We start from the raw sequence: 10,359 nt of genomic DNA, 5'->3' as shown, positions 1-10,359 counted from the left end.
GCGGATAGGTGGACAGACAGACAGACAGACAGATAGACAGACCACACACACACACACACACACACACACACACACACACACACACACACACACACCACACAACACACACCACACACACACACACACACACACACACACACACACACACACGCACACACACACATACATGTTCGTTTATTCATTCTACTCCAGGGCTATCTGTAGCCCTTCAAATACAATACAGCATAACTGTAGCACAGACAAGAATACTGTCAATAGTATATCTACATGCAGCTAAATTTTAGGTAAGACAGACAGACAAGCAGACAGAGAAACAGATAGACAGAAAGACTGTCGACCAACTAATCATTACCTTATACATACTGTTGTAGGTACGGTATCCTGATAGAATAACTCTAATACGAGGCAACCATGAAAGTCGGCAAATAACACAGGTAATGCGTTTCTGTATATGTACAGTACTAATACGATGATGTACATTTAATCACAAGATTGTCATTCATAATAGGTTTATGGCTTTTATGATGAATGTCTACGGAAGTACGGGTCGGTAAATGTATGGAGATATTGCACAGAGATATTTGACTACCTTAGCCTTGCAGCAATCATTGACAACAAAGTAAGCATGTCGTACATGGCGTGTAAAGTAATGCTCACAAAGCCAGTTGTTTCCGTAGATCTTTTGTGTACATGGCGGGTTGTCGCCATCCATTGCAACGTTAGACCAGGTAAGACGGCATTACCGAGCTATGTATGTTTGTTCAATAGGAGTGTTGGTCGTTGCTCCAAACACTTCTGTTCACAGTATTGCCGCTGAGCTCAGCAGGGCTCACACAACATGCTGTACTGTGTGTCACTGTTGTATAGCATTCATAGTATGGAACTGATTACATGCCTTGGGATGCTGCTCAGCTACTTCCACCGTCCACTGCTGGAGTAGAAGTTGACTCCAATGGTGTGGCACAGGCATAGTGCACCAGGCATTGTATTGCTGCTGAGCTCAGTGGCATGCCGTTGAACTCAGCAGTGGTATTGTGAACTACTAAGTAGGGTTTAGCAGTTCGGGTTCAATCACAGAAACAGGCATTGTGATTCACGTTTCTGTAAAAAGACTGATTTACAATAACTTATCGCCGATAAGAATTTATGATTAACTTTTTATTGGGAGGAAAGATTGAAATAGATTTCATGATCAACCAGGCTCATCTAGTTGAGCACGACAGACATTCAAATTCATAGCAAAGAATGCACGTTAGTTTGTTTTAAATGTTCCATTTCTCTGTCATTCTGGGTACACTTTTCAGTTCATTCTACCTTGTTCTCGCAAGTTTCAGCTGTAACAATGTTATATTAAAGAAGTTCTGCGAGAAGCAAAATGTACAGAAGAAAGAAGACAAAACTATTCTGATAGCCACAAATTGGCAATCAATTTCTCATTTTGAACAGTTTGTAATACATTTGCCAATTTTGACAACAGTGCAGCATAGCCAAACTTGTAAGGTTTCTTTGTCATTTTGGAGACATTTCACATGTCTCAACGTAATACCTGGAGGTCTACATAATATCTGGAAATGCCCCCCATTAGGAAAATGGAATTATTGCCTTCTTAGTAATAATAAGTATCATAGTGTGACGGCACATTGTTAATTAGGCCATACAAACTACATATAATAATAATAATAATATAATAATAATATTTATTTCTATTGCATCACACAGTAATGCAGTTCACACTGGGGGCTTACTAACACACGTACAACGCACAGCTAAATACAGTAACAACACAAGACAAACTACCTCCCTTCAACCTTTACTATGACATATATATATATATATATATATATATATATATATATATATATATATATATATATATATATATATATATAGCTTCGTCCTGAATTTAGGTACACGTGTACAGTAGTAAGTGGTATCTGTTTAATATTAACACATTCTTCTACTCATAATTTAATATTAACGCAATATTGCCTGGTTGACTGTGATCACCTGACAATATGGCAGATGGTGCATATGCAGATGTCTAGAGGAGGGGCATGCGGGAAGTTTGCAAGTGATGTGGGCACTGATGCAAAACTATATATGTAGTTTGTATGGCCTTAAGCATGTTACACAGTCTGCATGCAGGGTCAACGAAAGGGTTATTGGCATTACAGATTCTTTATGAAATGTCCAAGCAATAGATATTCAAAACTGCTCTTACTGATTTCAGATTAGAGCGATTGACAGGAAGCGGGAAGTTCCTCACGATGGTGCTATGTGTGATCTCTTGTGGTCAGATCCAGACGGTTAGTTCCACATTCAATGTGCACATAATAGACAGAGCATTACGTGTCGTCTCATCACAGATATCGAAGGTTGGGGGATCAGTCCACGAGGAGCCGGATTTCTCTTTGGTAGTGATGTAGTCGCACAGGTAAGACGGTGTTTGACTGGTGCATGGAGAGAGATGCTAACTGCTGTATGAATGTTGGGTAGTTCAATGCATCCAACAACGTTGAAATGATCTGTCGTGCACATCAACTAGTCATGGAAGGCTACAAGTGGCACTTCAACGAAACGGTTCTCACAGTGTGGTCAGCGCCAAACTACTGTTATCGGTGTGCCAATGTCGCAGCGATACTAGAGCTAGATGAACATTTGCAAAAAGAATTCACAATATTTGATGCAGCACCTCAGGTACACATTACAGATCTACACGCACACGCACACGCGCGCACACACACACACACACACACACACACACACACACACACACACACACACACACACACACACACATACAATACATAGTACGCACATACATATACTGATATACATGCTTACAGAGGCAGACTAACATGAGACTGACCCAGACACACAATGACAAACAAGTGCTAAAATAATCCGATTTGCATGTCATTGCAGATGGCAAGAGGAACGCCAATGAAGAAACCTATCCCAGATTACTTCCTGTAGACAACTGGCATCTACAGTAGAAACTGGATAGTCGGCATACTTTTAGTCGTTTTAATTAACAAGATACCACATCAACCCGATTCCATACCAATAAAAATGCCTAATGGGCAAAAATGAAATGAGTGGAACAGACAACAATGACAAATCAACAGATCGTATGCAATATCCTATCATAATAATCACACTTCCCCACCTGACATAAAATCCCTCTTTTCCATCCCGAAACTGTAACAAAACAGTCAACTCCAAAGTCTAAATGTCAAAGTCTATCAGTAAATTTGATTCCTACAAGTCTCCTTCGGCACTCAAAGCCGTTTGCTTCTAGCCAAACAACTTGATAAAGCATGGATGGCAGTACGGCTTTTCGTGACTCTCTTTGAATGTTCCTTTGTTCAATTGCTTGAGACAGAAAGCGCAGACAAAGTGTTCTGGGTGGAATTTCTTGCTCATTGCTGTGATGCATCGACCAAGGATTGGCTTATGGCAGCCGTAGCAAAGACTACCTCGACGTTCGTGGTAGTGAAACTCACAGAACGGCTTGTTCTCGTGCTCAAAGAAGTTGCCACCTGCAAATGCCTTCTTACAAGCCTAACAGATATAATAAAATTATAAGTTAATGGAAGCATGACACTGTGCAGTTGTCATATACACACAGCATCTACATCAATGTACTATTGCTTATACACATACTAGAAGACAAACATACAGAATGAAGTTCCGTGCATCAATTTACAGTGTTTATGCCGCAGCAGCTAGTTTCAAGCTGTTGTACACATTTCCAGTCCCTCGTTCTCCCTGACAATGATGAACAAGACTTTGATCACTGATGAGAAGTGCCCAATCATGTCAAGCGAGTAATGTTATGTTAAATACTGCTAATAAGAACCCACAGAATTTCTGCCAGTGTGCCTACACTTTGCTCTATTCTCGTCTCTATGGGTAGAGTACTCCGATCAGTGTGCAAGAGGAAGGCATTGCAGCATGCGTTGTGTCAATTGCAACACATCCAATGGAGGTAGGGACGCAGACAGACAGATAGATTTACTTTAGTGATTTGCAGTTGATGTATAACAGTTCAATGTTTGAAAATATGTATTGACAGACAGACAGACAGACAGACAGACGCATGCATGCATGCATGCACACACACACACACACACACACACACACACACACACACACACACACCATATCTATTATTACTGGTGAGAGAAGGCAATTAGTATTACGATATGATAAGTAAGTTGCTTATGAGTAGGGGTAAATCCTAATTTGATAACAAAATCATCTACATCATAGACTCAAAAAACACAAGACTACAATAATCTACAATAACCTCTGCTTTATCTGCCACCACTTATCCATAAACAACTTCATCTCCTTACAAATAAGGTGAATTGATTCATTAGACTCACAAAGCATGAAATGTTATCTGCCATCCTGCACATTCCACCAACTACCGAAATCTGAACTAAATGCCATAAAGTTGTAGGACACTACGTAGATGTCTCCTAATGCCCCACATAACAGGCCTTGGCTCCTGCCCACTGTTACCTTCGACTTATCTTTATTAACAAAACGTGTAAATATGTTAAAACCCACAAGTGGATCAACAAACATAAAATCATGATGGCTGCAAGAATCAAGAACCGACATATCATTAGGCATGAAAAAGGAGCTCTGAGTATGACTCTATACATTCAGAGGTGACAAAACAACAGTATGCCGAGATCCTCTCAAAACTGGAAGATTTGAGAAAACTACTGCAGCGAGTAAGAGTAGTCCAATGCCACAACGGGTTGTACTCCTACATTAAATTTGTTATCCGCCAGGCTCTAGACAAAAGTAATTGTGGCAGATAAAGCGGAGTTCACTGTAACTACATGAAACAGTATAGTAGACAAACAATAGAACAGCACCGCGTCAACAAATGCTCCTTACCCAGCACACAAAACATTCTGTGTGCCACTGCTGATTGATGGCTGACACAAAGCCTTCCATAATCGGTTTGTTGCATGCCCCACAACGAGGTGCAAACAACTCAAAATAATCCTTTTCACAGTAGGCTTTGCCATCCTTCTCGTGAAACGTTTCTGTGCCAAACGGTCGGCCACAGTGAGAACAGAAGAAATGATCAGGATGCCATGTTTTTCCCATAGCAGTGATGCAACTCTGAAAAGAGACCAAGTTTACCATACATATAAAAATGTTGACACTTCGACTATCGGTGTGACATTACTTTAATTGATTCAATATAATTATTAATGTTTTAGTTTAGCTAGATATGTGGCATTAGAGTGCCCACAGAGATAATACTTTAATGTTACGTTCCAAATCTAACAACCAACCAACACTCAGATCTGTTTATTCAGTTAGCAATAGATCTATCGGCATGCATTAACTTAACTCAACCAAGCCAGCTACTACCTCTCCACATTTCATACATACAAAATCCTACAAATCAATTCTTACATCAAGAACTGGTCCGCTGCAGTAGGCACATCTTGGTGAGAAAAGGTCGTGATAATCCTTCTCGCAGTATGGCCGGCCGTCTCTTTCAAAGAAAGTCTGATGTGACAGCTGCATATTACAGGACACGCACGTGAAATGTTCCGGATGCCAAGTCGCACCCAACGCAGTCACCACTTGCCCTACAATTGCCTTCTTACAAGCAGGACAAACTCCCTTGGCAGTCGTATCAACACCGTGTGCTGTTACGTCGCTTTGAAGAGTCCCCAGCATCGAGTCTATTTCCTTTTTTGATGATGATTTAGCTAATTTCTTGGGAATCGCATACGGAGCTGTTGTACTTTCCCCTGCATCACCATCGGTCGTCGCCGTTTGTGGAACAACGTTAGCTACCGGTGTAGAAATAGCTGCAGCAGCTACTTTCTTACCTACCACACAAATACAAATCAGACCATAACACAGTGAAGTAGTACTATGAGCACTATCAACTAAACAATTAACTAAGCACAATGACAACATAAAAACTACTTAAAAATTTCAACAAACTGACTACATAAGGCCACAAGAAGAAATTAGTTGTTCGACAGGTGCGCACACACCAATTTTCAGCTATGCATCAATTTCTGTTTTATATTCTGACTGCACTGCACATGCACCTGTAGTAACTATGGTAGTGAAAGAATGTCTTATTTCTGCCAAATCTACATATGCATAGCAGTGAAAGGGATTAGCAAATCACAATTGTCGTAATAGGTCTCACGGAACTAGAAAAATGTCTCATACCCGTGTACACAACGTAAATTATCCGGGCATCCGGACTGCATCCAGGTACTAGCAGAAACGGCCAACGACGTGTTGCTGCGGAGGCACGCACTGTTCAGCTCTTCTGTCAATGCAAAATTCTGACTCTGTTCACTGGTAGCCCTAATTTTATATTAATCATGCATGCGTGCACGAATTTCTGAGCCATATTTCCTGTCACACAGCTAATATTCTTCTTGTGGCCTAATAGCACATCTAAAACAGTCTGCTAGCTTGTTCCTTCCATTCTCAGCTACTGTACCTAATCGGCTTTACTACACAAGCCACTTCCACTCATTTGTTACAATATCAGCAGTACCAACAAGATGATGGACGAAAAAAGTGAGTACTCTATCCATTAATAGTCTGGAAAATTCATCCCAACTCGTCCTTCGCCTTTACACGATATCACATTGTTCTAGCACATTTTCGGTATTAGCAAGTCTAAAAATGTGTGTAGAAAAATTAGCAACACACGTAGGTGGACACCACATGCAGGAATTTCATAAAAGGTGACATGTTTGATTCAAATGCTTCATGGTGGTTACGTATACGTGTCTCTCAGTGTCTTAAAATTCCTAAAGTCTTCCTACTTCTAGTTAGAAACTGGTGACTTTGGAAAGCATCAGTTACCATAAACTAAACTTTAGTAATTACCAAGCATTAATATATTACACACAATAACCGACAATTTCAACAGAAACAAAATGTATTAGCTACAAAATAGATTAGATTAGCTACTTAGCCAGTTGGCCATTTATTATCTTAATTCATTAGATCATAGCCATAACCACAATACCTTCTGGGTAAGCAAGTGCAACAAAAACCATGTGGCTTGTCTACCAGTTAAAAATTAGTCAACATCTACAGCTACTTACCACAACTGAATCTACTGTCTCACCTGCTGACACTTTAAAGTCTGATAACGATGCCATTAGAGCATCCAGCTCTTTAGTGGCAGTAGTGGTGCTTGCTCTAATTTCAGTCATCGACTTGACATCATCATTGTTATTGCTAGCTGCCTTGTTGTCTGACTCAATGACGTCGTCCAACTCGGAGAGAAGAGCTTTGACATTGGCATGTGATGGACTCATCACTGTCGTTGCCGGTGGCTGAGATTCAGGAATTCTGTTAGAGGTCAGTGACAATGCTATGTAATAAGAAAGCAGTGGATCAGTTGGTAGTACCAGTTTCACTTGATCTCTTATTCATACTATAAATCATTTGCAACCTCAATAATACAAACTTGTTACGATCGCCTCTATACCATCCCAAACATTTACCATATTTCTTCGATTAAACACCATGACATATATTTTTTAGCTAACACTCCAACTGTGGCAGTTAAACGAGGGCGGCGCTTATTTGTACACTTACTTTATTGGTACGCATTTCACAATTTGAGACGTCATGTGGTGAACACAGTATCCAATTAGTGTAGTAAAGATCAAAACGTTTGCCTCATGTATGCCACCAAAGTTGTACGATTTTTTCTTAAAACGAGCAATAGATGAAATGCGGCATTTATTCGAGGGTGTCATTTACATTTTATCTGTACTCTCAGCTATGGCATTACTTTGAGAAATGCGTTTAATCGAAGAAATATGGTATACGGCTACTGTGTTGTGTAAAGGTGGTCTCTCAAACAGCGACACATACAAATTCATTGGGCGTTTGTCTGTCTGTTTGTTTGTCTGTCTGTTTGGGGTAACCCTATGTCATAATGACCTGTATATAGCAAGTCAGTGAATGTTCTAAATTGGCATTAAGCTGCGAGAGTAAACACGATTTATTCAAAATAAAGGCAGAAATATATATAGAAACACCACTGGATAAAGTCCGCTAATTTCCACATCATAAAACTGTCTAATACAATTATAGGTTATAAGGCTACGTCACAATGGCTGGATAAACATACAGGTTGTACACTGGCTCATATATAGTACACTGGCCTGTATGGAAAGACAGCAAAGTAATTTACTTACGTGCTATTGGGATGGTCTCTCACATGATGGCATTAACACGTCCAATCCATGCCATCATTATCTAGTATGTTGTACCTCATTACAATTTGCAGCACACATTTTATACTATTAGAGTGTCTAAACACCTTAAACCAATGTACCACCATTGCCCAACTCAACGTTGTATTTATAGTGTTGCTCTAATATTTCATTTCATTAGGTGCCCCAATTGACAAATCCACACTCATCATTCACTGAATTAATAACAGTACACTATATATCTATATGAACGTCTAGGAAATAATAAGACCAACCCATCCCAGTGTCTTTACTGAATAAATTAACACCCTTGGTTCCTAACCTCACAATGACACATCATGATCATGACCTCAGTAAGTCACTAGTAATGTCAAAATAGCCCTAGAAAGGTAATAGTTGTATTCATTCCCTTCAAAGACAAGATTATAGAACCCCACAGATTCAAAAATGCTTCTTTTTTAGTTTTCAGCCTACTTTACTTGTCTTACCCACATGCACAACATCAGTGACAAGGGGCGAGTTGATTTGCAGTTCTAGACCTGAAACTGAGGGTGTGTCATAACTGTTGGAACTGACAGAACCAGAACTAAATCAAACTAAAAACTGCTTTGCGAAACTGCAAATCAAAACAATGTCAATGCCTACTAGGGCTTCATGGATCCATCAACTACCAGATCGACTTCAGGTAACAGTGCCTCTTGTTGACCTTGTGATGGATGACAATCTTCCTCAAACGAAGCAATGGAGCACAGGAAACTATCAGTATTGCTGTCAGACTGAATGTCTGCAAATTTACAGAAAAGAGGGTGTCAGTTCCGTCAGTTCTGTCAGTTCTAGCAGTTCCAGCACCTTGGGCAAAACTGTTGGAATCAGTTCGAACAGTTTCAAAACTGAATCAAACGCGAGTTCCAACAGTACCAGCAGAAACTGCAAATTGAACACGCCCAAAACTACAACAACAATACTTTACTTCCAGTCTTGCCAGACAAAATGACCAATTTAATAAATTCTAGTTCATTCCACAAGGCGCAGAAAGTCAGACAGGTAACTATCATTTATAATTACAACTATCTACTCTAGTAACGTACAAATAAAGAATAGGTGTATTAATTAATTAACAGCACTACAAACTTGTGGAACATTAATTAATTAATCAGCAAAACATACTGCATACACTGTATAGTCTCCGTCGGTCAGAGTAAAGATGTGCATGCCGACAAAATAAAACAGAGAAACACTACAGTAACAAGGCACCAATTGCAAACATTTGCAAGTCAGTAAAGCAACTAAATATAAAACTAAGTCAGACACCTAAAACCATTAATAAATTCCATCTCAACACGCAACTCACCAACAGAATCAATTTCCGCCGTGTACGGCGTGGTGTTGAGAGCTTCCAGCAGGTTGTCCAATTCTGCCAAATTAGCAGATGTTGATGTCGGTGGCTTCATTGTCGGACCCTGCTGAAACTCTTTGGGTAATGGTGGAATGGGAGGAGGCTTTTCGTCCTCGCTCTTTGGACTCTCTTCTCTTTCTTTCTCTTTAGTATCATTTTGAGGTTCTGGCTCCTCTTTGGGAGCGTCCGGAACATCTACAGCCTCCGGAGGATCTGCATCGACTGCGTCGAGCGGAGGAGGAGGCGCAGGCCATTCCTGGGCAGTTAGAGACGATCTGTCAGCTTTCAGACGAGAATCAGTCGAAGGATCATTCAGCTTGGAAGGAGCTGCCGACTGAAGGTCTGCGAGTAGAGCCTCTAGAGTGAGAAGAGAAAAAACAACATTTCAGTGTATAGACTACCGGCAATCTGAAAGACTCTAGACTCTTCACGTCCACGTTATGTACGAATAGTCGACATGAAGAATGCAACGCGTCTTTTACAATGTTGTGTCAAGCAAGTAGCCAGCGAAGTCGTACGTCACCGTTCAAACCACTTACAACTTCACGACATTCACAACATTCTGTTCCGTCTATAACGTTTCAGCCTCTTCTCACCTAGGTCATCCATCGCGACGTCGAAGTAATCACGATAGAGAGAAGAAACCTGTACGTCGAACTTAGAACAACGTTGGTTTCTTGGAATGCACAGTAGTGAGCAATCCGCATGCGCGGA

The 10,359-nt window shown here is 40.4% G+C and overlaps 2 protein-coding genes across 2 annotated transcripts in view; one reads left to right on the top strand and one right to left on the bottom strand.

Annotated features, from left to right (window-relative positions):
- The window catches only part of LOC134196724 (serine/threonine-protein phosphatase 4 catalytic subunit), a 3,982-nt gene extending 887 nt beyond the window's left edge, over positions 1-3,095 (top strand). The window contains exons 6-12 of the mRNA XM_062665944.1: positions 372-434; positions 509-619; positions 678-728; positions 2,231-2,306; positions 2,367-2,434; positions 2,497-2,697; positions 2,926-3,095. Of these exons, the coding sequence (XP_062521928.1) occupies positions 372-434; positions 509-619; positions 678-728; positions 2,231-2,306; positions 2,367-2,434; positions 2,497-2,697; positions 2,926-2,976 (621 nt within the window). The 3' untranslated portion in view covers positions 2,977-3,095. The remainder of the gene's footprint in view (positions 1-371; positions 435-508; positions 620-677; positions 729-2,230; positions 2,307-2,366; positions 2,435-2,496; positions 2,698-2,925) is intronic.
- LOC134196694 (leupaxin-like) lies at positions 2,945-10,344 on the bottom strand. Its single transcript, XM_062665914.1, has 6 exons — positions 10,242-10,344; positions 9,601-10,002; positions 7,148-7,396; positions 5,449-5,873; positions 4,918-5,148; positions 2,945-3,564 (listed from the first exon to the last, which is right to left on the bottom strand). The coding sequence occupies exons 1-6, from the start codon at positions 10,252-10,254 to the stop codon at positions 3,298-3,300; spliced, it is 1,587 nt and encodes a 528-aa protein (XP_062521898.1). The 5' UTR covers positions 10,255-10,344; the 3' UTR covers positions 2,945-3,297.
- Between the last annotated feature and the right edge of the window lie 15 nt (positions 10,345-10,359).

The sequence above is a fragment of the Corticium candelabrum genome, chromosome 1 (genome assembly GCF_963422355.1).
Source record: "Corticium candelabrum chromosome 1, ooCorCand1.1, whole genome shotgun sequence".
NCBI lineage: Eukaryota > Metazoa > Porifera > Homoscleromorpha > Homosclerophorida > Plakinidae > Corticium > Corticium candelabrum.
The sequence above is the reverse complement of the archived record's forward strand: the minus strand, read 5'-3'. Positions and strand labels throughout refer to the sequence as shown.